The sequence below is a fragment of the Vulpes lagopus genome, chromosome 13, assembly GCF_018345385.1.
Source record: "Vulpes lagopus strain Blue_001 chromosome 13, ASM1834538v1, whole genome shotgun sequence".
Lineage (NCBI taxonomy): Eukaryota > Metazoa > Chordata > Mammalia > Carnivora > Canidae > Vulpes > Vulpes lagopus.
Window position 1 is genome coordinate 55,272,802 of NC_054836.1, and position 27,957 is coordinate 55,300,758.

General features: G+C 40.2%; 2 protein-coding genes across 11 annotated transcripts in view; one reads left to right on the forward strand and one right to left on the reverse strand.

The window, feature by feature from the left end:
* LOC121474663 (homeobox protein aristaless-like 4) overlaps window positions 1-27,957 on the reverse strand; it is a 371,873-nt gene that overhangs the window by 188,219 nt on the left and 155,697 nt on the right. For 5 of the 9 annotated variants that reach the window (XR_005983451.1, XR_005983450.1, XR_005983446.1 and 2 more), the window contains one exon: window positions 20,550-24,576. The exons of 3 other annotated variants lie outside the window; for them this stretch is intronic. The gene's annotated coding sequence lies outside the window, so the exon portion shown is untranslated. Of the gene's footprint in view, window positions 1-20,549; window positions 24,577-27,957 lie in introns of those variants that run through there. One more of the 9 variants, XR_005983445.1, reaches the window with a different exon arrangement.
* Window positions 19,555-27,617, forward strand: CAV2 (caveolin 2). Of its 2 annotated transcripts, XM_041727710.1 has the most exons (3): window positions 19,605-19,879; window positions 20,354-20,541; window positions 25,305-27,617. In XM_041727710.1, the coding sequence occupies exons 1-3, from the start codon at window positions 19,730-19,732 to the stop codon at window positions 25,453-25,455; spliced, it is 489 nt and encodes a 162-aa protein (XP_041583644.1). In that variant the 5' UTR covers window positions 19,605-19,729; the 3' UTR covers window positions 25,456-27,617. The 2 variants fall into 2 exon arrangements, with proteins under 2 accessions (XP_041583645.1, XP_041583644.1); XM_041727711.1 differs by lacking the exon at window positions 20,354-20,541 and having other exon boundaries at window positions 19,555-19,879.

Sequence of the window (27,957 nt, forward strand, 5' to 3'; positions counted from 1 at the left end):
TCTTCTTTCTTCTTGGCTTCTTTACTAATGTTTTGTTGGGTGCTGGGTGTTGTGAATGTTATGCTCTTATGTATTTGGATGTCGTATTCTTCCTTTATAGAGTTAAATAACTTGCAGATACATTTCATCACTTTGAAGCCTATTTTTACATTTCACTAGGGTGGATCTACAATAGCCTTCACTCCAGTGTTGGTTCACCCCTACTTCTGAGTCAGGACTCCTGTGGTCTCCATCGAATTTCCCAGATGACCAACAAGGATTCTCCATTCTGGATGGTCAGAGATCAAATGCCTTCCTGCGCTTTGTGACCCCTGGGAATATTTCCATTTATAGTTCCATGGTGACTCTTTGTCCATCTTTGTGAAGCTTTATTCTACACGCAGGCAGCCTAATACTAAACAAAGAGTAGAGAGGACCCCATGCAGATTCATGGAGATCCTTCTGTGTAGAGTATCCTCCTTTCCAAAACTCCACCCTTTAACTTCCAGCTGACTCGGTCTCCCCAGACTCTGATCATCATCTTCTCAAATCAAGAGGCCTCCAGAATTTCTTTTCCTTTCTGTGCTCACAGTTAGAAATTGACTGTATGTGGAAAGCCAGGAAGATTGCTGAGTTCGTAGTTACTTTCTTTCTCACAAGGATCATAGTCTCATGCTGCTTATTCCCCAATCACTAAAAACATCTATTGCATTATTTTGTTCAGTTGTCTGACTGTTTACGATGGGAAATTAGAGCTGGTCTTTGACATTGTTTTTTAAATAGTGCTGATATAGGATTTATTCCTGGATGGGACTATACCATGAGTATAGCCTCAATGGAATTTATATGGCAACTCCTTTCAGAAATTGCTACCTGAAGCAATGTGTTGTAATTACAACTTGAATGTTTCAACAAAGACATTCATTGTCATGTTAGAACTGGTTGTGGACAGTCACCTCTGACTAAGCTCAAAAGTCCCATACATCCTAGGCAACAGATAGAACCATTTAAAGTTAATTAAATTAATTTAAAAGTCATTTTATAATAAATTTATTATTCTAAGGAAATTCATGATGTTTAGGTTTTAAACACAAACACACACAACACACACATAGATACAGTTCTTATGATAATATAAACAAATGATCACTTTGTTTCCCCAGTGTGTATCTATGCATATATACACACTCAAATTGAATGCTAACCTATTCAAAGTGTTCTCCAATTATTTCTAATGCTCCCAAATGGTTGCCACCAATATTTTCATTTGAATAATCTTCTTTGGCTATAGTCACTTAGTGACATCCAACATCCTCTCTTCCCCATTTCATTGAGTCTCACTGAAGAAACCTATAATCATCCCACTAATGGTGCCCACCAACTCAAAATCTATGTCAGGTGTGCTAAATCCTGAGGCTCTCAAAACCATTAAACTTAGGGATGCCAGAGCAGGACTGGAATTCATAAAGAGTCAAGGAGAATGGGTCCCAAAGTAGCTCCAATGGATATAGAATTTTACAAGATCTTTCAAGAAAACAGTTCTTCCAACTTCTAGCCTTTTCCTTCTAATCCCAAGGGCCCAATTCCAGTCCAAAGAGCCAGGCTAGGAAAATATGCCATCCTGCTTGCCCCATTTCCTATGATCCCTTCCTTCAGTGAAACTCAGAGCTTGGCAGCAAAACAGAAGCTCCATGCATACAGCAGATCATAGACACATGCTGATGTGTGTGACCATGTGTGACTGTGTGTATTGACTGGGAAGTAGGAGGGGGGGCTATGGATATTTTATGTTCCAGAATACTTGCATCCCAATGCAAACAGTGAAAAACACCCTTTTATAGGGCTTTAAGTACTCACTGAAATTTTAAAGGCCCATCAAAGTGGTGCCTATATATTTTACATTTCATAATGTACATATGTTCTCTTTTAAATTTACTGTTTCTGGGATCCCTGGGTGGCGCAGCGGTTTGGCGCCTGCCTTTGGCCCAGGGCGCGATCCTGGAGACCCGGGATCGAATCCCACGTCAGGCTCCCAGTGCATGGAGCCTGCTTCTCCTTCTGCCTGTGTCTCTGCCTCTCTCTCTCTCTCTCTCTCTATCATGAATAAATAAATAAAATCTTTAAAAAAAAAAAATAAATTTACTGTTTCTCTGCCCACTTCCCAGGATTAGCTGGCTGGATTAAACCAGGTTCGCCTCATCCCATTGACAATGGAATTTGGAATACTGCCTCTAATCCCATACACACCAAAATGCAATCCCTCAGATCTCCTGTCAGGAGGAGCATGATTGACAGGTGGCCCTGGCTGCTGCTGTCTCCATCCATACCCTGTTCCTACCAATACCACAATTCCCACTGGTTGTCCGCAGCCAATAACTGAGCATGGCAATGCTGAGGCCAGCCCCAAATTTCTTATAACTTTGCTGCAGTCTGAGCCTCTTCCTAACCAACTATTCTTCCTTTCCTCTTTCTTTCATGTTGCACTGTGATCTGAAAATTCTCCCCAGCACTGACAGACTTCCTTCCCCTTTCCTCCTACAGGGTGCTTCCCCAATAAATCTTCTGGACATCCAGTATATAATCCCATTTTGGTGTCTGTTCCTCAGAGGACTCAATCTGGTGCATCTCTAGCTCCATCACCGGCCTATCTCCCTGAGCCTCTCCCAGTCCAGGGGCCCGACATTAGCCCAGCGTGAACTCTTATTGCCAAGTGGTTATGACACAAGCAATGCAAGCAATGTGTACACATGAGGTCCCTTAACATTAAAAAGTGTGTAAAGTAGATACTCGAAGGACACTGATTCCATTTACTTGCCCGCAAAGCTGCACACATTAACTTGAGTTTCCCAAAACAAACTGAATTTATTCAAGGAACATTGATGACTCCACACTGTATACTTAATACTATGCTAAATGTGAAAAAGTCAAAGATTAATAAGGTATGGTTGCTGTCTTTAGGAATTTGTGGCTTATTTGTAGTAAAAGAAACCTTTAGAAAGTACTATATGGTTTACAAAGCAATTTATGGTATTTTTCCTTATTATACCTCACAAATCCCTTTGAGCAGAATAAAAGATTATTACCTTTATTTTCATGTCATAGTTGAGGAATGGAGCATTTACTATGTATCAGATTCTATTCTAGGCACTGGGAATGGGACATTGAACAAAATAGATAAAAATCCCTGCCCTTGTGGGCTTGAATTCCATGTGGCACTCACAGAACTAGAGCATTTGAGCTGGGACTCAAACAGAGTTCTTCTTATAACACCATGGATAACCCTCCAAAATATGTTGAGCAAAAGAAGCCATATGAAAAGAGTACATGCTAATAAGACTCCATTTATATAAGGTTCAAGAATCAGCCAAACTAAGAAAAAAAAAAAAAGAATCGGTCAAACTAATCTATGGTGATAGAAATTGGAATTGTCATTTCCTCGGCAGGGGGGAGTGAACAGAGATTAACTGAAGAGGGGAACATTCTAGAATAATAGCAATGTTCTTAATCTTGATTAGGGTGATGGTTACCCAGGTGTACACATATGTCAGGATCCATTAAACTGCACATTTGAGATCTGTGCATCTTATCACATGTAATTATAACTCAAAATGATTTTGCAAATGCCTACTTTCACAACCACACTTTCTCTTCATTTATGAAGAGCGTCAACAGCTTATTATCTATTTTTTTTCCTCCTTGACAGAAGTAAAACAGAATCCTGATGATTCAGCCTCCTTTCTAGTAATGGTTAACTTGCCTATGTTCTCTCAATCTAGAAAGCAGATAATTTCACTTTTGTTAATCATCTTACATCAAATTGAGCTTTAAACCACCCTTGACCTTCAGTACATTTTTATTTTGCCCCTAACCATTTTCTCAGGTTTCTTTTTTTTTTTCTTTTCTCAGGTTTCATTTTGTTTTTGTCTCTAACCTTTCAAACAGTTGGTTCATTTCGCTTTAATTGTCTTTTTTTTTTTTTTGCTTCCATTTACTGCAAACATGCTTGCTCAGTACCATAGTTCAATGTGCAATAAACATTGGTTTATTTAGATTTCTCCCCTTTTCCACTCGAACTATGACATTTCATTGTGTCTAGCTATTTCTACCATGAGACATACATAGCTTCTTCCTATAATCTGCCCTCCATGTAAACAGTTGCTTTGCCTTTATGATCCCAAGACGTGTGTTAAGGTCCCCCCTACTTCCAGGTTACAAGCCTAGTTTGAAATAAGACCAGAAAGGTATTTCCCTCTCTTCTGAAAAGTGAAAAATTCAGGAGATACTCTCCTTTTAACAGACTAACTCTTCCACCAGTTGTCCAAACGTTAATGCTCCTGCTTCTCTTATCTTGCCTTAATGCCACAATTATTTACTTATTACTATTGGACAAGAGGGCTGGAATATATGTCCTCATAAATACACCATTTATTTCTCTTTCCTTCTATGGAGAGAGAATATGCCAATATTTACATAACTGAAGTGAAGTCTTAACGCTCAATTTCTTTCACTTCTATTAAATTATTTTCTTTTAAAGAAAAAGTTAGAAAGTAAAATACATTCATTTAAGAATAAATAAATTTATCATATGGCCACTGACCCTGTTTGGAGAATATCTATAGAAATCATGTTTCCATACTTTTTATTTATTTTAAAATTATCTATTTGTAAATGTATAAATGTCAGAATAGTGTTGTTAAGTCTATGGAATTATACAGGTTCTGAATCAAACAACTTAAATATAGTTTTGAATCACACAGTTTTGGCACTATAGCATAAAACTTGGAACCAATATACATATAGGATCTGTTTCTAAACACTTCGAAATAAAACTTATCTTTTTAAGTTAAAATTAATTAACAACAAATGTCCAGAATTGCATTTATACATAATATATACGTGCGTGTATGTATGTATGAACACACATAAAAAGATACATACATATACATATCTAATCTCTTAGCTGTGCACTAATGTTTGAAAAGATGGAGAGGAAAAGTCCACTATAAGAAAGAAAATATTGCTGTTCCGTGATAATGGCAGAGTCCCCAGATAATGAAACAAAATGGTCCATTTCCTTTCCTGTCAATCCTCTTATCAGTTCATTCTATGTCTTCCTTAAAAGTTTTATTGCTCCTGTAACTCCCCAGGGTCCTGGCTCTCAGGTAAGAAATGTGTATACGTTGTGTGGAGGACAGTAGCTTTAGGACCTGTAGACGTCTTGTCTTAGTCAATTTGGGCTACCAGAACAAAACACCATGGACTGGGGTACCTTAACAATAGACATTTATTTTCTCATAGGTTTAGAGGCTGGAAGCCCAAGAATAGAGTTCTAACATGGTCAAGTTCATGGTAAAGGTCCTCTTCTTCACTTACAGATAGTGTTTTCTTACTGTACCCTCAAATAGCAGAGATGTCTCTTCTTGGAGTTTCTTCCTCTTTTTATAAGGGCACTAATCCCATCATGGGGGCTTCACCCTCGTGACCTCATCTAAACCCGATTACCTATCAAAGGCCCTATTTCATAATACCATTACTTTGGAGGTTAGGGCTTCAACATGAATTTTGAAGGAAAACACAAACATTAGGTTCACCACACCCCTCAAATCGTTTAGAAATCTACAACCAATTGAGCTACAAGACATAGTTCTCTTGCCCTGACAATCTCTTACAGCAATAGTGTATTGCTTTTTTTTCAGCATGCTGGATATTCTCCAAGTGCTCCTCAGATATACTCTCTATTATCCCCTACCCTGGCCTGTGTCCCAGAGAGCTGCCCTTATGGACTGACTGCATCTAGGGTGCCCCTGCCTTTTGTCTTCTAGCTCAATTTGGCCAGTTGGAGGCACCTGCAGAAGATCAAAGGCTGGGAAGAGAATTAACCTGGGTTCCATTCCCCCTAAACCCACAGATAGCTGTATTTGTCTTCCAAAGTCCACACTATCGGGTGGTTTCTGGGTTCTGCTCACTAACTCTTCTCCTTACCCTTAAGGGCTATGGCAATGGCATCCACTGTTGGTAGTGGTTCCCCTTACCCATTTCATACACTTGGAAATAATCTCTCATTACATTCTCCTTAATGACCCAGCCCATTTCCTCACAAGATCCTGAATGCACACAGATTCTCTGTCTCCTTTCTCCATTTTACCAAAGATCCCCTCCTATTAGCTTAATTTTTCATGAGCTTGGACCTAAAAAGGAACAGAGTAACTTTTTGTGCCAAACACAAGAAGTTCAAAGGCAGGGAAAATCCATTCTGCAACATGGAGATGAATCCAAGTCACACTATAAACAGAAACCTATATATGGATAGACATTGTCAAGAGTTAAAAGTTGACCATATTTGGCTTGAAAAGATGAAAATCTTACCCTCAGCTGAAGCTTTCTCACTGCCAAATCAAACATTGCAATATACTTACCAACTTGTAACACTCTTATAATGTTTAAGTGTAACCACTTTTTTGAAATTTTACCTATTATAATTTAGGCATAACTAGGTTTTTCTTTTAACTTGAAGGTATTTTTAAATTCTTTTACTATATTGACCAAAGCCAAATACACAAATCCTAAAAAATGATGATAATCACTCTGAGGAGAAACATCAAGGGCCTTTTCTGAAGGTCTTCAAAAGCTGACTTGGTTCAAATCTTACGGGAATCATTCAGGAGCATCTTCTGGGATGAATTCCAGAAGGAGAACATGCTCAGATACTGGACAGCTGCTGTTCATTTGCTTTCCCACCCTCCCCCAACACCAGATTTTTCAGACAAAATCAAGATCAAAATTAATATAATGGATAAGCAAAGTCTGTGCAGTTGGAAAATATTCCTCCTTGATCCATAGCAATGTTCTTCACTTTTTTTTTTTTTTTCTGGTCAATACCTCCTGAAAAAGTTTGAAAAAAGTATGTACTCCTTTGTAAATTTCTAGGTTGATATATAAAATGTCTTCTTTACCATAGTATAAATAACTCCAAAGAATGTCACTTCCAGAATATTAAAATACTAACATTACTATTTTAAACATAGCAAATGGAATAGAAATATCACATCAATTTGATACCATCATGAGCTATTTTATTGATGTATGAGCAAATACATGACCAGCTTTTCCTTAACTGTAAAAAATTTGTCTTGGTCCTTTACCTTCTGGAAGCAATTATTCCATGTGACTTTCACTGTAATATCTACAGGATATGATTTTTAAGTAACACATTTTTTATGCTTTCTATGAACTAGGAAGTCCTCACCAAACACTGAATCTGCTGGTACCATGACCTTGGACTTTCAGCCTCCAGAACTGTGAGAAACAAATGTTTGTTTAAGGTATTTTGTTATAGTATCCCGAATAAGATGCCACTTCCCATCTACTCATATGACTATATTCAAAAAGATAAATAATAACAAGCAATGACGAGAATGTGGAGAAATGGGAACCCTCAGACACTGCTGGTAGAATTATGAAACGGTGCAGCCACTTTGGGAAACATCTTGACAGCTCCTTAGAAGACTAAACATAGAAGTACAATATGACCCAGCAATTTCACCCCTCGATATATATTCAAGAGAAATGAAAACATGTCTCCATAAAAATCTACATGAATGTTCATAGGAGCATTATTCATCATAATCAAAAAGTAGAAACAACCCCAAAGTCCATCAACTGGTGGATAAATAATATTACTACAAGGAAATATCCATCAAAAGGAATGAAGTGTTGATTTATGAAGCAACACTGATAACCTGAGAAATATTGTGCTGACAGGGCACCTGGGTGGCTCAGTGGTTGAGCATCTGCCTTTGGCTCAGGTCATGATCCTGGGGTCCTGGGATCAAGTACCCCATGGGGCTCCCCATGGGAGGCCTGCTTCTCCCTCTGCCTCTGTCTTTGCCTCTCTCTATTCTTTTTCTTATGAATAAATAAATAAAATCTCAAAAAAAAAAAAAAGAAATATTGTGCTGAGAGACAGGAGCAGTAACACAAGACCAGATATTGCACACATTCGTTTATATGAAATGCTCAGAACAGGCAAATCTACAGAGATAGAAAGTAGATCAGTGGCTGCCTAGGGCTGGGGGAAATGGAGGGATTGGGAGATAATAGCTAATGTGTAGTTTCCTTTGAGGGTGATGAAAATGTTCTAAAATTGATTGTGGAGATGATTGCACAACTCTGAATACACCAAAAACCACTGAATTATGCATTTTAAATTTGTAAATTGCATGGTATGTGAATTATAGCTCAATAAAGCTGTTATTTAAAAAAAAAAAAAGAAACCCAAAAATACCCTAAATTTTTTCCATATGGTTCCATCTTCCTTTAGACCATTCTCCCAAAGACAGCAAAGTACATGCATTTCTTACTACTCTTTTAGTGCAGAATTTTCTGAAGCACTTCAGAGCTATTTGGGCCAAACCTGCAGCCATGTGGGTGGCCCCTTCCCTTGCCAGTGCTCAGTCAGTCCACCAGCCCATCCCCCTTTGGAAAGGCATGAGCCACTCCCATTGACTTGGAACATTGTCCACCTGTTTTCCCCTCTTTCCTTCGTTGTTGAAGAACTAGCAAAGTCCTAACTCTTAAGCTCCAAATGTTTTAGGATTAATTTTAGCTTTCTCATGCTATCAGTTGAAGAAAACAGTGGAAAATAATTCTCAACAATAGTTGGCCTACGATTTCCTTTCCATTTGCCTTCAAAATAAATTATGTGCTTTTTTTCACAGATTGAAATTATCAATTTCATTTTGGATATACTATCAGCACTCCAAGAGCATAATGCTCTCGCTGAAGAGCAAGTTGAAGGAAGCCTATCTGAGGCATTTCCAGTATTCAGGGAAAAGCCACTGCAGGACTGAGCCTTTGTTTTAGAATAACCATAAAATATATCATATATATGCAGATTCTGAGGTTAGTGATTTTATTCTTTAGCTGCTTCCAGAACTATAATTGACATCTCACCTGTATTGAAAAACAAAGCAAAGCATAACTTATAAGCAAACACACCTTAAATATTTTATTAAAAGGTTTTTTTCAAATCAATGTGATGTCTAACTCAAGCCGAAGGAGCAGAGTTAATTAATTCCCCATCCATTTCCCTGAAAGAAGCAGGAAGAACCTGCAAATGTTGGAAAAATCCTGGACTAAAACTCAAGAAACATGAGTTTTTACCTAATATTTAATAACAATGAAAAGTCTGTCACACTTTAAACTTCTTTGAGCCTCAGGTTCTTTGGCTCTAATATGAATATAATAACAATTGTCTTGCCTAATTCACAGGGTAGTTCTCAGCAGCAAATGTAAAATGTATTTGAAGGAAAATATAAAAGATATACACAATATTAAGAATTATGAGGTGGGTGAGAGACTTGACCCTCCCTTTAGTTACCTTGTCTTCTGCAAGAATTGACCATCTGAGGAGACTAAAATGTATTGAGTATCTTTTCCGGTAATGGCATAATTTAACCCTTTCTCAGGCATTTTGTTTCATGCTCATGTCATTGTGATTTTCTGATGAAGAACTCAAGGACAAGAGAGGTCAAGTAACAACCAAAGTTATAAGCTAATGATTTTTAGAAAAGGAATTAAAACCTAACTCTAACGACCCCCCCTTTTTTTTCCTACCACATGATACTTTTGGGGAAAATTCTCTTTTCCCCAACCTCCTGAACAACTCCAATCACTTTAAGGCATCAGCCATAAATAGCCCTTGAAATGGGGAAGGATGGCCTGACCACTGCTATCAAGCTCAATGGCAATAGGTTTTAATTTGCCTGGGACAGTCTCTGTCTACATTGGTTATCCTGATGTAACTATCCACAGCACCCCCCTTGCTCTCCCAGAAATGTTTTAGTTTGGACCTGAGATGTTAACATTGGCTTTAACCATGAAGCTTAGTCAGAATCATCAAGGAATTAGGTCAGTACTTCTCAACTGTCATCACTAGACATCAAAATTATAGATCTTTAAATGTATTACAAATGTATATATATTTACATATTTATGTATTCAGTTAAGCTAAAAGAGACAGCAAAGATAGAGAAATAGAGAAGTCATTGGCACGTAAAGGAAGGATTATGATACTGAATATATCACCATATTTAGGAAAAAAGAAAATCACTCACTCATAATTAGATATTTTAAAAGACAGCTTGTAAAAGCAAGATGTATCCTGTAACGTTTGATATATCCCTTCCCAGGAAGCAAGTAGAGTGAATAAGAATGCATTTTCTATTCCCCAAAGAGACATTTTAGCTAGGTTGATTATGTTGACCCTTCCGTGTTCCTACAAGTGTGTTTCCAGCGATCCACCTTTTGGGAAAAATAACGGTCTCAAACCAGTACTTGATTTTGCCTTTCATCTACCTCCGGGTTTTAAATAGACAGCAGGGATCTGTCAACCTTCCACTCTCGACACTGCCAACCTTAATATTTTCTCATATTCTTGTTGAATTAATAAATTCATGGTGAGGATGTGAAGCAACTGGAATTTTCACTCACTGCTGATAAACGTGTATATTAGTACAATCACTTTATAAAACAGAAATATCTACTATATTTGAAAACACATTTACCCTTTCACTTGGCAAATATTCTCTTCAACGCAAACCTGACAGAGGTATGGATATATCTGCACCAAAACACATAGTCAAAATGCCATACCAGTAGTATTCATGGCAACCCCTAAAAGGAAACAACCCATGCATCCATCAGAGTTAAAGTAGACAAATGAATTGTGGCTTATTCCTACAATGAAACACCACACAGCAATGAAGGGAGATGAAAGGAAAATGACAGAACTATTCCTCTATACAACTTGGGTGTATCTCACAGTCATGTTTAATGAAATGAATTAGACTTTTGCAAAGTATTATATATGGTGACTTTTTAAAATATTTTTTATTTAAGATTTTATTTATTTATTCATGAGAGACAGAGAAAGGCAGAGAGAGAGAGAAGAAGAGACACAGGCAGAGGGAGAAACAGGCTCCATGCAGGGAGCCCGACATGGGACTCAATCCCGGGTCTCCAGGATTAGGCCCTGGACTGCAGGCGGCACTAAACCGCTGAGCCACCAGGGCTGCCCTATATGGTGCCCTTTATGTAAAATTTACAACAAGCCAGTCTAATACCTCATGTTAGAGTTCAGGATCATAGTTACTTTGGGGGAAGAGATGAGGGTGATCGAGAGACTGGTATGTGACAGATTTCTGAGGTCTGGTAATGTTCTGTTTACTGATCTGAGTGGAGGTTATAGGGTGCGCTTTCCTTGTGATAAGTCCAGCTGATGATTATAATCTGTTCACTTTGATATGTATATACATACACATCACACAACTCTTTAGTAAAAATATATATATTCTTAGACATGGTGGGTGCTATGTGGAGAAAACAATTTCTGGGAGAAGAATGGAAGCAGAATCAGAAGAATATGGAGCCTACGGAGATGATTCAGGTTGTGATGTTAATTTAGACCAGAGAGAGGAAGTGAAAATGAAGAAGGTGAAAGCATCGAGTTTGGAGGTAGAACTAACCAGCTTGACGGGGCAGGAAGCAATGAGGGAAACAAAAGAATTCAAGACCAACTATGGGAGGAGAATGACCAGCAGTAGAAGTCATGTCAAGAGCTGGGTTTTGGACAAAGTTTGAGATTTCAAAGTTATCAGCAGAACATACAAATTTGAAGCTTGGGAACAGGCTTCAAATCATCAGCAGATAGATAATATTTATAGGCATTATATTGGAATGTTTTATAACTAAGTCGGTCTCAACACTGCCCTATGCAAAATTTTGCCAGTGATGATGGATAAAGATAAAGGCAAAATTGCAAATTAAGAGTAAAGTAATTCACTGAAAACTGTCAAAATTAAGAAACTCAAAGATGATAAAATTTAATAGGAATAATATGGTCATCCTGTTAAGATCAAATAATCAAGTACTTCATATTAGCAGTATGACTTAACTAAAATACAAATGAATACAAAAGACTTAAAAGTTTAATATCCAATGGTATTAGTTTGAAGCAGCACAAGGATAGAGCAGTCAAAAAATCTAACAGTATAGAGATCAATACAAAGAAGATAATATAATATGCTTGCTTTTCCACGTACTGCTGAGACCCCAGACCAACTGTTATGCTCTATGAGTGATTTCAAGATCAGGAACAGGATCAAAAAAAAAAAAAGAGAGAGAATTAGAAGAAGCATTTTGGAACAGTGACACGCAAAGAACAATTGCAGGAAATGAATCTGTTCAGTTAAATGGGGGATTTAGTAGTAACAGTGCTTGGTGTTTAAAAACTGCCTTCAAACACTTCAAGGGCTGACATTTCACATCCTTGTTGTAACTGTAGAAGGCAGAAAATGATACTGGATGGATGGACAGATGGAAGGAAGGAGGGAGGGTAAGTAGGAAGGATGGAAAAGAATTTCAGGTAAATAGATGATCTGGAAGAAATAATAAAGAATTTTATAACAACCACATTTGGTTCCTTATAAAATAATTCCCCATTGCTAAATATTCCAGCAATCTATAAGGTCAATTATGAAGATTTGAGGATGAGTGAACGTTGGTCTAGAACCTCTAAGTTCTTCCCAATCCTGAGATTAATGACCAAGACTGTGTAAGTGGCGAAAATAACATTTTGGAAAAGAAAAGAGCAAGAAATCAAGAAAGAGAGAAGAAAAAAAAAAAACCATTCCATCATGGGAACACTTTCTCTGGCAGGAAAAAACAAACCAACAAGACACCAAAGAAACCTAAAAGAAAATGAGATCCATGGCAGGAGTGTAGGACTCTAGAGGAGGTTCTAATATCCTAAAATATCTCCCTACATCTAAAAGGAACTTACTTGCATTTTATTCTGTTCCTAAAAGATAGTCCAACTCTGACAAATAATCAGCATCCTATAATTATGAATAATTTAAACTTAGCATTCATTTGCCACCTCTTTCGTCCTATATTATGCAATTTTTTAATGAAAAAGACTTGCAGTATGTATATGGTGAAATTGGATAAGCTTTTCCAAAGTAATAAAATAATAACTCTATTTTTTGGCCCAAACATTTAGCTATTTGTGCTCTACTCCTTCAGAAAATACTTTGCTTTCATAGTAAGAGTCTTCAGAACCAAGTAATTTGAGTAACATGCCCTTTACAGCAACATTCTGCAAATTCTACTATTTCCAAATAAAGTAGTGTGCAGTTTTTCAGGGCCACAGTGTTTTACTATCTAAGTTTATTTTCAGTGAGATGTTTATCCAAGAGCTTCCAATGACCACAATAATTTTTTAAAAGGAAAAAGCACACTTGTTAGTAAAATGTGTCATTATGTGAATGTATGTAGACCGATCATCAGTGACAAGCAGAATCTTACATTCATTCACTCTTATCAAGGAGAAAATGTCACTCTATTTGGGAAATAATTGTTATCATTTCCCAAAAGTGAGATGGTGACATAAATACAGATGTTATAGGAAACAGTGCATATTTCATTGAAAAGTTTACTGTTTCTCTTGAGATTAGTATGACAAGAATGTTCTGAATGCTCAGAAGGGTTCCTACCTTTTTAAGAAAATGCAGACATCCATTAAAATTGCTTTTGGAATCAGACATTTATTCACTTACTAATTGTTTAACAAAAGAAAAATTACCTTATTCAGACACAGAATGTCAATAGTCCTAAATATAATGTATCTAATAGAGTAACTTCTTTAAAAAAGAAAAATTAGAGGGTATCCCTGGGGGGCTCAGCAGTTTAGCACCCCCTTCAGCCCAGGGCGTGATCCTGGAGACCCGGCATAGAGTCCCACGACGGGCTCCCTGCATGGAGCCTGCTTCTCCCTCTGCCTGGGTCTCTGCCTCTCTGTCTCTCTGTGTCTCTCATGAATAAATAAATAAATAAATAAATAAATAAATAAATAAATAAATAAATAACTTCTTTAATATCTACCTTCAGATGCAATCCTCTCACTGTTGCAAACTAAGAACCTAGAAGTTAAAAAGCAGTTGGCAGACAGAGGGCCTAACTGGGCTTCAGTGGCCCAGAAAGAGGACGTAAAGACAACCTAAATTGCTGAATTTATTTTGTGCCTTTAGGTAAGTGTAAAAATCTGCCTTAGAGTTTTGGGTAACCACAGAACAGAAATAGACAAATATTATTTTAGTAAACTGTAGAAACACAATTCTTCCCACATATTTATTGAATGAAAAATATAATCTAAAAATTCTTCTGCCCAGCCCCTTGGCGGCATTCCAATCTTCCATCTGCTCCGTGCAGTTGGATTCCCCTTGCTCTTGATTCCCAGATGACTCTCTCGAGCACTAAAGGTCACCTAGTAGACACTAAGACACTAAGGTATTCTGTGGTTTTTGTCTTTATTCTTATATTGGAAATATGCACTAATATTGAACAAAACCAAAAATAATTCCATCTTTCTTTTTCTCTTGATGAAAGTAGATGAGCTATGTCATGTTTTTAAACTGGCATTTACCCTAAATGAAAGTGAAATAACATTTGTAAAAATAATTGCTAGAGAAAACAAGTCTTCAAATTAAATCATACTTTTTCTGTCCAAAATAAAACACCGAGTCAAGAAAACAACCTCTAGATTTGTTGTTTTAATAATTAGTAATCTTATTGTGCATATTTCAGTTGGTATTTGGAAAACATGTAACGATTCATCTTTACAGAAATATGTTCCCATTTGAATACAGAAGTTCCCATTTGAATACTTATTAAGAGGTTAACTTGAGAGCTGGTGCTCACCAAAAGCTAATTAGTCTCTATTTCATGTTCTGGAAAGATAAAATATCAAAGCCCTATGGACGTGTCTTATTTATATATACAGTATTCCAGAAATGAATGGGATAATCAGAAGATTAAACAGGAACATCCTTCACTTATGGAAAACAGGATAAAATAAATCTGAAATTCATTGTCACACATTGTTTTGAATAAGAATGGAAAGACCTATCCTCTCAGCTCTAATCATGAATATGGACTTTTTAAGAGTGTACTTCTCCCTGTCTACTTCTATAGTCAAGTGTTTCCAAACAAAAGTGAATTCTGGAAATTCTTGTGTATGAGAAGAGGTTTTTGGCCAAAGCAGGTGCTATTTGAAACAGCCAGAAGATTAAGTTGGCACTAATTACAAATAAATGACTATGTCTTAATATTAAACTAAAATTTCCCTGGTTCACCGGTACAAGGCTAATTTTACCCACAATGTTTACAAAAAGGCAAGTCTTAGGTAAGAAAAAAAAAGGAACAAGCTTTTATTAAATGCCATGCAACTATCGGGCACCACGCCACAATAGTTGATTATTGAATAACTTTAATAACAGGTATTTTTTAAATCTGTTCCTTTAAATTGTTTGGGGAGAGGCTGTCCTGTGTATTGAGCAGGGGGTAACTGGGCAATGGGGACGGAGGGGGAAGAAGAGGAAGAGATACACTGATGAAGGACTAAGGGACAGGGAGTTATGCAAGAAGCAGCCACTATCCATAGAGAGAATGGGTCATACAGCGAGCGCACTGGAGGTCTTTCCAAATTGCTCAGGCTTAGTGCCTGCTGGGAGTGAGCAAGTGTAGGAAGAGATGCTTACGCAATTGCCTGGCTCTTCCTCCAACAGCTCCCTGGACTTCTCTGTTAAGTTCACCTAAAACTTGAAAAGCTATTCAGTTGCTGAGGAGTCTCAAAAATTACTAAACCTTACAAACCTGGGAAATCCAGAAGTCCCCAATTTCCATTTTTCTAGCTGTAATTATCCATTCTGGCTCTTGTGAGGGAAGAGCAGGAGGTTGCAAGGTAGACAGGGCCTGACAGTTGCTTCTTGTTGGTCTCCAAATGCGGTATATATATCCCTCAAATAATACCAGCAGTGCATTGAAAAATCTGTAACTAATCAATGATAAGGGGCTCTTCGGAAACTTAAGAGAGCAAACAAGTATCCTTAAGTTTAATTTCAAAAATCCCTGGAGTTTGTGACAAATTGGCATTACAATTCTGAGATTTATCATAAGCACGGGGTTGTAAATGGACAGCTGGAGCTTAATTTTTCCCATTCACACGAAGAACTGTTTCAATAATGTGCTACCTAAGGGTTCTCAGCCCAGGAAAGGAGGAGAAAGGTGATGTTGGATCCCAGGGGACATTTGGCAATGCCTGGAAATGTTTTTGGTTGCTGAAACTGGGGAGTGCTATTGTTGGCAACTCAGTGGACTGAGGCCAGGGATGCTGCTAAACATCCTGCGATGCACAAGACAGCCCCTCGCAACAAAGAATGATCTGACTCAAAGTGTCAATGGTATTGAGGTTGAGAAAGCCTGGTCTACTCCAAATATTTTAAACATTATTAACTCATAATACTGTATGGTGAAATTAAGGAGTCATTATTTCATTAATTTTTCATTAAAATTAATATCATCATTAATAACCAATTTCACGATGGCAATTTGTAAAACAGACCCTGCCTAACGTTGTTCATAAGCTATACAGGAGAAAAAAAATGACACTTTTGTGATTTGTGACAGAAAGAAAGAAAGAGAGAGAGAAAGGAAGAGTAGAAGGGAAAAATCAGCTATTTTCATTCATAAAAGCATGCACACACAATTTTCAATGAACTAGAAAAATCATCTTTCTCAGACAATACACTGAGAAAAGTGAGGAACAAAATTATTACAAATTATCCTACTCATAAAAACTAATCAATTATTCAGTTGTTATTCTTCGAACATATTAATATGCCACATCTGAAAATCAGCCCTCTTGTCAGAAGCTATAACAGCCAGAAGATGAATGTACCAGTATGTATTTATTATGAAATTTTTTAGTTCCTTTGGTTATAGGGCAATTTAAAAAAAAATTAAAGAAAGCTATCAAAGGAATAATCCTGTGGTTTGGGAGTGATGTAATATCACTGAGCTGAACAAGTCACCTCTGAGTACATAAGAGTGTGCTCAGCTCAACCCCCTTCCTGTCTTCTTCCTTTTCTGGTAGATCACCCTTCCAGTGAATAGGGACCATCTGCCTTGGTAATCATGGGTTCAAACTCCTTGAGAACAGTAACTAACATTTTCTAAGCATCTACTCATAAGATAAGCAAAATCACTTTTATAGCTCTTCTCAAAAAATCTTTGGTATTAAAATGATGAAATGAACTAGAATTTCATCAAAATAGGAACCTCACACAGATCAGTCCATGGGGGGGTACTCAATAAAAGTTTGAGAGTGAATGAATGAGTTAATCCTTTTTTAAGCCCTATGCTAAATACAACAAACCTAGATGGATTTCTCTTAGCTTAGGTTTTAGAATCACATTTTCATAAATACCTATCATATTACAAATGAATCCATAATCTAAGCTGTTCCATTAAGACAATGTTAATTTCTTCCGCTTTTTGGCCTCCTGGCCCTGATGCCTGAAAAATGAGTCAATTATTTTTTATAATTATTGCAAATGTCTTACTAACCCCACTGGAAATGTAAACGTGATCAGAGGACAAAGAAAGGAAAGACGCTTAGCCAGATTTTCAGCCACTGCTTCAACTCTAGCACCATGGGAATGACTTTCTTCTTCAGCAATATTTTAAAATCTGGGATTTTATTAAGGAAAATAAATTTTTACAAAAGGTTATTTCGCTATAAATTCATTTCTTTTCCATTTCCTAGTAATCGTTAGTATGAATTTTCTTAAGCATTAGCGTCTTCTATTCACTTTGATAAACAGTTTTGGGGCAACAACTCCAGAAGAGAGAGCCCCGACTCCTAGAGTCAGTCTGCTTAGGTGAAAGGAGGAGGTAGAGAAGGATAGAAAAGACAATAAGCAAAATGTGTAAGTCACCACTTTGGAATGAACTGAACCTGAGTAAAATTGGGAAAGAAGAGTAAGAAACAAGAGAATGGGCAAACACGACCACCTCTGTGACAGGCGTGAGATTCAAGCATGGGGCACCAACACTGCCATCCATTTAATGACTAGGAATATTGTTTGGGTTCCAAAATAGTTTTCCTATTCAGATCCTGCTCTTTGTGTATAATTCTTATTGTTTCAAAAACAGCCTTTTTTTTTTTTAATTAGAAGTGATTCTTCAAATCCAGTTCACACACCAGGATCTGATACATGCAGCAAGTTCCCAATGCACTGATTTTCAGCAATACTTACCTGCATTGCTACTCCGTCTTAGCAAGCAGCCGGCAACCCCACAAGGCTAAGACCCTTTTGCTTTTGGCAAATTTTCACGAAGTACTTTCCTCCCCAAAGAAGGATCTAAGTCCACCAGACTTTTAACCCTTGGAAACATGCAACTCCTCCTTTCTGAAAGCTTTTGAGGGGCCACTCGGCAGTCTGGCTCCTCTCTTGCAGCCTGGCAGGGGCTTGTTCACAGGTAGTTGTGAATGCGGCTGCATCTTGGAGAGAAATGGCATCTTTCAGCAGCGCTTGATTCAAAGGCAAATTAAGAAGGGGGCAGAGAGAGGGAGAGAGAGAGAGAGAGACCTCCTCTCTGCTCTGAGAGTGCAACACCCCGGGGACGGGGAGCTCACCGGAGCATCTCGTGCCTCGCCTCGCCTCCCCCACACACCTGTGGGCCCTGGGAGCTCGGCAGCTGCGGTGCTGGCTGGATGCTCCGGCACCTGTGCGACTGCCTAGCAATCAGGTGTGTCCTAGCTGTGTGTTCAGAGAGCGTGTAGGTGTTGCAGGAATTTCATTCTCGAGCGACAACTATGAAGCAGAAACAATTGCTCCCATTTTTTAAAATATATTTATGTATTAATCTGAGCGAGGGAGAGCACGCACCTGCAGGAGCGGGGTGGGGGGGGGGCGGTGCAGAGAAGCAGGCTCTCTGCGGAGCAGGGAGCCCCACGAGGGGCTGATCCCAGAACTCGGGCATCCTGACCTGGGCCACCCAGGCGCCCCGCGCCCACTTGCTCCCAATTTACAAGGAGGCAGCTGGGTCCCGGGCACACGGTGGAGGGTAGAGCCGTGAGGTGGAGACAAACCTGGGGCTCTAGACCCGCGCTCCTAAGCACCTGGGCGCTTCCCTGCAGGGAGCGCGTCAGCCCTGGGCGTCGCGCAGCTGCTAAGGGTCGCGGTTCCAGGCATCAGCCGGGACCCAGGGGCTCTGCAGCCCCGCCGTGGCGGGACCCGGGGTCCCCGGGGCCCGAATGTGCCTGTTGGACGCTTCCCAGCCGGAGGCGGGCTGCGACCCGGCTGAAAAGTGGCGGCGGGACTCGGGGCGGGAGCCACCTCCTGGGCGGGGCGGGGCTCGGGCCCCCCCAGGAGCGGCGGGCGCGGAGGGGGCGTGGCGGGGGCGTGGCAGGGGCGTGGCCTTGGCTCCTCTAGAAGCCGGCAGGCGCGGAGGGGGCGGGGCGGGGGCGGGGCGGGGGCGTGGCCTTGGCCCCTCCAGGAGCCGGCGGGCGCAGAGGAAGGCGGGGCGTGGGCGGGGCGTGGGCGGGGCCAGAGTCCGTCCCCGCCCCCCGGGAGCCGCAGCCGCCGGGCCGGAGGAAGGCGAGGCGAGGCGGGGCGGGGCTCGGGTCCGTCCCCCCCCCGAGCCGGCGGGCCCGGAGGAAGGCGGGGCGGGGCTGGGGGCGGGGTGGGGCGGGGCTCGGGTCCGTCCGCTCCCTCCCGGTCCCCCCTCCCCCCAGGTCCCCCCGCCCCGGGAGCCGCGGGGCCCGCGGAAGGCGAGGCGGGACGGGGCGGGGCGGCGGGAAGGGGGGCCCGGGCCGGGCTGCAGCGGCCGCCGCGCCCCGAGCGCCGCGATGGGGCTGGAGACCGAGAAGGCCGACGTCCAGCTCTGCATGGACGACGACGCCTACAGCCGCCACAGCGCCGTGGACTTCGGCGACCTGGAGCAGCTGGCGGACTCGGGCTCCGACCGCGACCCCCGCCGCCTCAACTCGCACCTCCAGGTGAGCCCGGGGCGGCCTGGGGCGCGGGGCCTCGCACCTCGCGGGGGGGGGCCGGGGTGGGGGGGCGCTGGCGGCCCCGATGTGCCCCGCCGCCCCGGAGATGGGGGCGCCGCGGCCCCTCCTGCCCCCCCTCCTGCCCCCCCTCCTGCCCTCCTCCCCTTCCCTCCCCCGGGGCACCGCGGCCCCTCCTGCCCCCCTCCCCTCCCCCCCGGGGGCACCGCGGCCCCTCCGGCCCCCCCTCCTGCCCCCTCCCCTCCCCCCGGGGTCACCGCGGCCCCTCCTGCCCCCCCTCCCCTCCCCCCGGGGTCACCGCGGCCCCTCCTGCTCCCCTCCCCTCCCCCCCCCCCCCCCCCCCCCCCCCCCCCCCGGCACCGCGGCCCCTCCTGCCCCCTTCTCCCCCCCCCCCTCCCCTCCCCCCCCCCCCCCCCGGGGCGCGGCGGCAGAGGTCCGTGACCCCTGGTCTGGCCCCTGCAGGTGGGCTTCGAGGACGTGATTGCGGAGCCCGCGTCTGCGCACTCGTGTGACAAGGTGTGGATTTGCAGCCATGCCCTGTTTGAGGTCAGCAAGTACGTGATCTACAAGTTCCTGACGTTCCTCCTGGCGATGCCCATGGCCTTCGCGGCAGGGGTTCTCTTCGCCACCCTCAGCTGCCTGCACATCTGGTGAGAAGGGGCACCCCGGGGCGCCGGCCTGCTGGGCCGTGGGGTCGTGCCTCGCCCCCTGCCCCCTGCACCCCGTCCCCCCCAGGCCTGCTGCGAGAAGAGCGGGCGCCCGGGCGGGAACGGGGGCCAGGTAGGGCCTTCCTTAGGGGCCTAGGTTGGCCGAGGAGCTTAAACAGAAGTGACCTTCCTTCGGGTGTTCCTAAGGCCCAGCTGACGGTGCAGGTGGCGACCGCCGCACAGGCTGCGGGTTAGGACTTGTGCCCGTGGTTCCGGGCAAGGCACTCAGGTCTTCCATCACCTTCTATTCGGTCGCCACCTGTGCTTGGGCGAAAACGAACGTGATCCCCTAGCAGGACGCCAGTGACAGGATAATAGAGCAGGGATGTCAGGCCCGGTTAGGCGTGCGATGGATGGAGGGGCAGCCCCAGCCCTGCCACTAGCAAATGGCAAGGATGACAGCAGAGGAGAGGCCCTGTGTGTGCCATTAAGGTGAGGAATCCCCCACAGAAACGAATGAACGCCCAAGCTGCAGGATAAGGAAATGAGAAGGGCTCCAAATTACTTTTTTTCACCCATGAGACAACATGGGGAGTGGCATCAACTTAAAGGGAAAACAAGTATAGAAACTTACTGGGCATTAATAGGATATTCTGAGTGACCTTATTTACACTCAAAATGCATCATAAAACTTTGGAGAACCTTTCAAGCATTAAAAAAATTTTAAAGGAAAGTGTTACATCTACCAAGAAGTTGTGTTGCTGTTGTTGTAAAAGGTATTCACCTGGTCCTGAGAGATGGAACATTCTGATCATCCCCCAGTATTGCAACAGTTGTCAAGCTTGTGCTTAGGGCAGTCCTGGCAAAATGTATAATCCTAAATGCCTCCTTGTCTTTCTTAATCACTTTACATGGTATTGCCACACCCTCACACCCTAACAGGTATTGTGTTCATTGCTAGAAGCTACAAAATTATTCTCAGTTCCCCTTTGCCTTGTAAATCAATTTGCTTTAGTTACTTAACTAGCTAGTTAGCTCAACCAGATAAATGTATTGAGTGCTTCGTTTGTGCTGGGCGCTGGGCGCTGGGCACTGGGCCAAGGATGAGTAAGATGTAGGGTCTGCTTCAGTTCCCTCAGCATACCAGGGCAGCTGGCTACGTAACAGGAGTAGATGCTGAGGAAAACTCTGTCAAACCCATTGAGGAAGATGGAGGGGGTCACTGGGAAGTCCTCATAGAGAAAAAGGAGTCTAAAAAGTCTTTTAAATAAAAAAAAAAAAAATTCTGGGCACTTGGGTGGCTCAGTTGGTTAAGCCACTGACTTGATTTCACCCCGGGTCATGATCTCAGGGTCAGGAAATGGAATCCTGATCAGGCTCAGCGTGGTCAGCTTAAGGATTCTTTCTCTCCCTCTCCCTCTAGCCCTCCCCCTACTCACACACTGTCTCCCTCTCCCTCTCCCTCTCCCTCTCCCTCTCCCTCTCTCTCTCTCTCTCACACACACACACATAAATAAATAAATCTTTATAAAAAGTGGATAAATAAAAATTCACCAAATAAGGACAAAGAACATCAATTTAATTTGATCACTAAAGATGGAAAACAACTAAAATATGTTGAAAGTGCCAAAAGACTGCCAGAGGAATGAAAATCTTTGCCTTTATACAAGCAAATTCACTGAGGCCAGATGTATGGTTAGCTCGTATTCTGACATTAGGCACATGGATTTTTTTAAAAGACACCTAAGCCAGCACATAAAGTTTTGGATTCCTAATTAACCAAAACCAGTCATCTAACCTCTTTCAAAAATGTGAAAAACTGAGTGACCACATAGCATATTGTAAACTGTTGGCTATTAAGCTGTTTAGAAGTACAGAGTGCCATGTGTATGATCAACAAAGCTGGGCTTTCCTAGAGCACCCACTGAGGAATTGAAAACAAAATGGTTTTCGTGTTCTAAATAGTGGAAGACCTAAGTAAAGCTACAATTACCAAATGATGCTTCTCTTCACCTGGCTCTCCTGAAAACGGAAGGTGTTTTTGTGTGCGCAGTGCTTCCAGTGGTGAATCATCAAACCATTTCTTTTTTCAGCTACATAAAATGTATTATTTAACCTCAGCTTGTTTTTCAAATTACATTCATGCGAGACATTAATATTTAACAATCATCCATTCATCATCAGGCAGCTGTGATTGTAAGTAGATAAGTAACTTCAAACCAAAAAAAAATGCTTAAAAGTTAGTTTATATCTTGATAAAATAGATTTATCATTAATGGATTACATTCCCATGACATGACGAGACCAGATCAAGGAAAGAAAGGTTATAAAAGAACCAACCTATTTGAATAAGCCTTTCTCCTGCACTGTTTCACTCCCCTTCTTTCTTTTTCTTTTTGGCAGGGGGCAGGGGTTGTTTAGTACCAAGACGTTGGTACTATGTACTAAAGTACTATGTACTTAGTACTAAACATTAGTAGGGGTACATAGTACTAAAGTACTATGAAAGCTATGAAAGTATTTAGTAATAGATATTCAAGCCACATGACATTATCACAATGGATCTGATTTAGGATTACTTCAACAAACAAATAACAACAACAAACACCCAGAAATCAATCTGGTGATGTTGGATCCTAGGTCCAACTAGTACAGGCCATGAGGGACCAGTGGATCGGTTTGACACCATACCGCATTCAGAAGGAGATAGCCACCATTTGGCAACAGCAGATCATTGATCCGAAGGGAATCATATCAAAGAAATGCGGTTGGAGCTCCCTTAACCCTTGTTTTTACTGGGATGCGATTCAAATAGATGGTCCAACTTGCAGAAATATGATAGTAGCAATTTCTCTTCAAGAAGAGATTTTTACTTTTTTTAAAAAAAGCTTATTTAAATTCAATTTGCCAACATAGAGTGTAACATCCAGTGCTTTTTAACATAGCAAATTGCTGTGACCGTGTAACCTACGTGACACTATACTTAATGCAAAGCTAAGTAAAAGTCTCTTGTTCCAAAGGCTTTGTTATCCAATGGAGGAGTGTGTCATTCCATAAATTAACAGGTTTCTTTAAGAAGTGCTTGAAGAGCATCCGATCCTCTGATCCACAGTGAGAGAACAACAACTTAAAGAAAATAAAACTAAAATGAGTTTACCATATCCTATCAACTGAAGTCTCAGATGTAAGCAGCTGCACTTTGCTGAACTGGAAAGTCTGCTTTTGTCCTGTGCTTAAATTCCCTTTTAGAACATGGAGAGCTAAGGAGCTATGTGATAGAAAATGTCTTAGCCTAAGGAAGAGGAGAAAGTGTATTATATTCTTAATGTAGTAGATTTGGTTAGGAAGCCTTCTGATGTAAACTTTAGTTGTATAGTACATGCAATTTGAGATTATTTTCTTTTCGCTATTTATTCTGATTTCACATTGTTCTACTTACACGTGACGGCATCATATGTACATTATAATGACAGCATCATATAGACGTTTCAGGGGTGCTCAGTAAGTGTTAATCCTTATAGCCAGTCTGTCAGAGCTCCTGTTCTACCTTAATTTGTAGTGATACACCCAAGGCCATACATCAACATAATGGGATAAGGAGTCAAAAGTTGTCATCACTCAGCTTTCCATTCAACTGTTTAGCTCTGAAACACCCCGTAATTAATTTTCTTTAAAAATTTCTTTTAGTCTTTAGCACTTGGAACAAGATATGAGATGAATATAAATGTGTATACAGTCAATATGAATAATTCAGTATTCTAAAAATATCTCAATCAATCGGACAGATCTTCCCTTCCCTTTCGGCTAAGCACAGCAGACCTTTACTTAAGTCCCATTTTAATAGTAAACCAGGAAAATCAACCTTACCTCCTTGTGCCCATCCAGATAATAATAAAAATTCCATTGAGGCTACCAACAATTCCTGGGAATTCAAAGATACTTTTGTGCTCGAATATCACTTCCACAACAGAGAGCATTATTCAGAAGATTATAGAGAAAATTAATCAGCCTGAGGAATATGAACATTTGCAAATTATCCTAAGAAAAGACATAAGGAAAAAATAATTTCAGTATAGTCTAGGTTTTTATGTTTTGTTTTGCCTAAGAGTTCTGACATAATTGCAGGGTTCTTTTAATCCTACCACACAGCTCTACCACACAGTGTATATAATAACTATGAAAAATTAGTAATATTAAGCATGACGGAATGCTAAATTCGGTTCAGCTCAAATCTTTGATAAAGTTCAAGGGTGTCCTCACTCAAAGAGCCTCCATTCTAGTAGGAAAGACAGAAATGTAGCCCTCTATTTATGATCCCCTTTGGTAAATTTGAGGATTAGGAAATTTTGTACTTTAGAAGCCAAAGAAAAGGAGTATCCAAGCCAGCCTCGCCCAAGGGATAGGGAAGTGGAATGAGGCAACTGGAAGTAAAACCTCAGGAAAAATATGAAGAATTAAGCAGGTTTAATGTTTAGGGGCAGATACATTTAGTGTTTTATTTCTTGTTTGCTTTACTCTTTTAGGTAGCATGCCACCTACCGAAAGACTACTAGTGTTTAGCATCTACATGCTTGTTTATTTTTTTAAGCAACATGTCTCTGCACATCTCATCACTCGGAGGGTCACTGTTTATTTACTTGTTTCAAATGTACAGCCAAATTTAGGTAAATTCGGCCATTATTATATCTTTCCATGCACGTGCAAGAGTCAGTGGCCTTATTTGGTAAAACCAATAATGCCTACACAAATCCCTTCCTCCATTCCAGGATTATAATGCCTTTCGTGAAGACCTGCCTCATGGTCCTGCCTTCGGTGCAGACCATATGGAAGAGTGTAACAGATGCTGTCATTGCCCCGTTGTGTTCAAGTGTAGGACGCAGCTTCTCTTCTGTCAGCTTGCAAGTGAGTCACGACTGAACACTTGGACCCCAGGGCTGGAGAGCTGGATACTGTAATACTTCTTTGTTGTTATAATGCAAAAGCACTACTGTTCTGTTCTAAGCATTCCCAACTGTTCTAATTAAGAAAACATTTTTAAGATGGGCAACCACATTTGGAAATGTTGATTGGCAGATCTTCTCAAATAATGCTCTTCTAATTAATAGTCAAGGATTTCGTATCTAACTTTAGAGCCAGAATAATACAGTAGGTTGGCAACACTTAATTTTAAAGGCAAGTCTTTACTTTAGTACAAAAGTACATATTTTATAACGATGAATTTATAAAGATCGAGGGACGTTTCCCAAACACTCTAATAGTTTTGTGCACAACTGCTTGTAAAAAAATATGGAATTTCTTATTTTTTTTTTTTACTCTGAAAGCAATGCTTTTTAAATTACCTTTGCAGATAAAGTCATGGGAATACTTACAGGAAAAATATACAAAGATCCTAGAAATTACAGTGACAAAAGCATGCAGTGGTAATAGGAGCTATCAAATATAGGACAAATAAATGTGAAAATAGAGTCATGAACATGTATACCTTTAAGTAAGGTATTGTTAACCTACAGGTCTATTTAATAAGATGTTTCATTTTACTGTATATTTTGTACTTAATGTAAATGTTGCTCTAATCAGATTGCTTTTAAGGACTTTTATTATATTTGTTATCTTGTTGAACTAATATATAAAATGAGTAAATGTATCTTTCATGGGGAACTTCATTGGTGAGACTGCACTGTCTTGATTACGTAGGCATATATCTCTTCTTTGGGAATAGAATGTAAAAGAGCGATATACAGAGCTTTTCTCTAACTTTTCCAAGCAAAATCCTGAAATGTTTCATGAGTGATGCTTTCCTGGCTGTGACCTTAAAAATAATCCAAATCTAACTGGTATTTCATCTGGGAGATGCTTTCTCTCTTGTAGTTAGAAATTAAACTTGTATTCTGCGTTCCTGTCAATGTCTCACCTTACCTTCAAGTAATACTGGTGCTATTTAATAACATTTTACATAAAAGCTATTTCTGACACTTAGCACTATTTCAACTGCAGTGATTCATGGAGAGAGACTTACAGGAAAGTTGTCAATTTGTTGGGCCCATGCTATTGAGCTACAGACACACACACACACAAACACACACACACACACACACATGTAAAAACTAACAGATATACCCTTCCAAGATGTCTGATATGGGTTTTGTTGCACAGTATAAAATTGTTCTTATCATTTTTGAACTATAGTGTCCTATTTCAATGTTATGAGTCACTGTTGTTTTAAAAATCTCATTATTCCAAAATGAGAGGCATATACAGAAGATGTCTATGATATACGTGGTTACTATAATTTATACATCTTAAAAGTGTGTAAATGCACAAATTTCAGAATTATTATCAGAACCTGAATTAACATTCCTTTGAACATCTTCATAGATGACAAATCTTCATTCAATGAAGATTAGTTTTACTTTTCCAAATTGCCAGGACTGGTAAATATAAAGGATGTCTGAACTGGAATACTATTGGGGTCCAAAGTAAATGAATGATTAAACTATGAAACTCCTATCCTCTTGAAAATAGCTACAAAAGTGACTTCAAAAGTGCCTCTGTAGCATCCTTAGAGAAGAGTCCCATGATCATTACCTTAAAACATTACCACTCATTTGACTACATAGATTTTATTATGTTAAAAAAGTCAATCAGTCTTGTGATTTTATAGTTATACGATAAACTGTACAACTACATAGTTGTATTTAAAGTGTTTTATAAAATATTTGGATATGTTGATTGGCCAAAAGTATTTGCTTACTAAAAATCTGCTTTTAAATAAATCATAAGCTTAAATCATATCTTTTCCAATAGCTATTGATAAGTTTTAAAGCAAAATATATACACACAGGCATATAACAAAACCCATTAAGTTTTAACAAGTAAGACATATGATTTCCTTATTTCTGAATAGCATTGATTATTGTCAAAATGAATTTTTATTGAGATTTGCCATTAACTATTTTATTTCAAAGATTGAAATTTTTTATCAAGTGGATCCAGGTTTCATGTGCAAATATGTTGGTTCTTTTATTTGGGGGTGGGACAAATATATAATAAGTATCAGTAATAAACTTTCTAAAAACTCATAAAATGTGTTCATTGTTTTTATTACATTAGATATAAAACTGATCAGTAAAGAACCTTTTTATAAGGCATTAAAAACCCATAACAGGAAAAAAAATACATGAGTTGCTGCTTATTCAGGAATGTATTTGTGAAAAATTATGGAATTAGTAATTTAATTATTTGTTTTCCCAGCACTTAAACAGGTTCCCTATAAATTTTTCTATCACTTGATGAATAGTATACACAATGAATTGTTCACAAAGTCATCATACTTCATCTTCCTCATGAAATGGACGTCTCTTGCTAATCCTAAATAAACTGATATTTCTGTTTTCAATTTTTTAAATAAGAAGTAAAACA

Coding starts and splice junctions, on each gene's coding strand:
- CAV2 (XM_041727710.1), top strand. CDS start 19,730: ATGGGGCTGGAGACCGAGAAGGCCGACGTCCAGCTCTGCATGGACGAC. Junction 19,880..20,353: donor GCCTCAACTCGCACCTCCAG/GTGAGCCCGGGG, acceptor TGGCCCCTGCAG/GTGGGCTTCGAGGACGTGAT. Junction 20,542..25,304: donor CTCAGCTGCCTGCACATCTG/GTGAGAAGGGGC, acceptor CCTCCATTCCAG/GATTATAATGCCTTTCGTGA.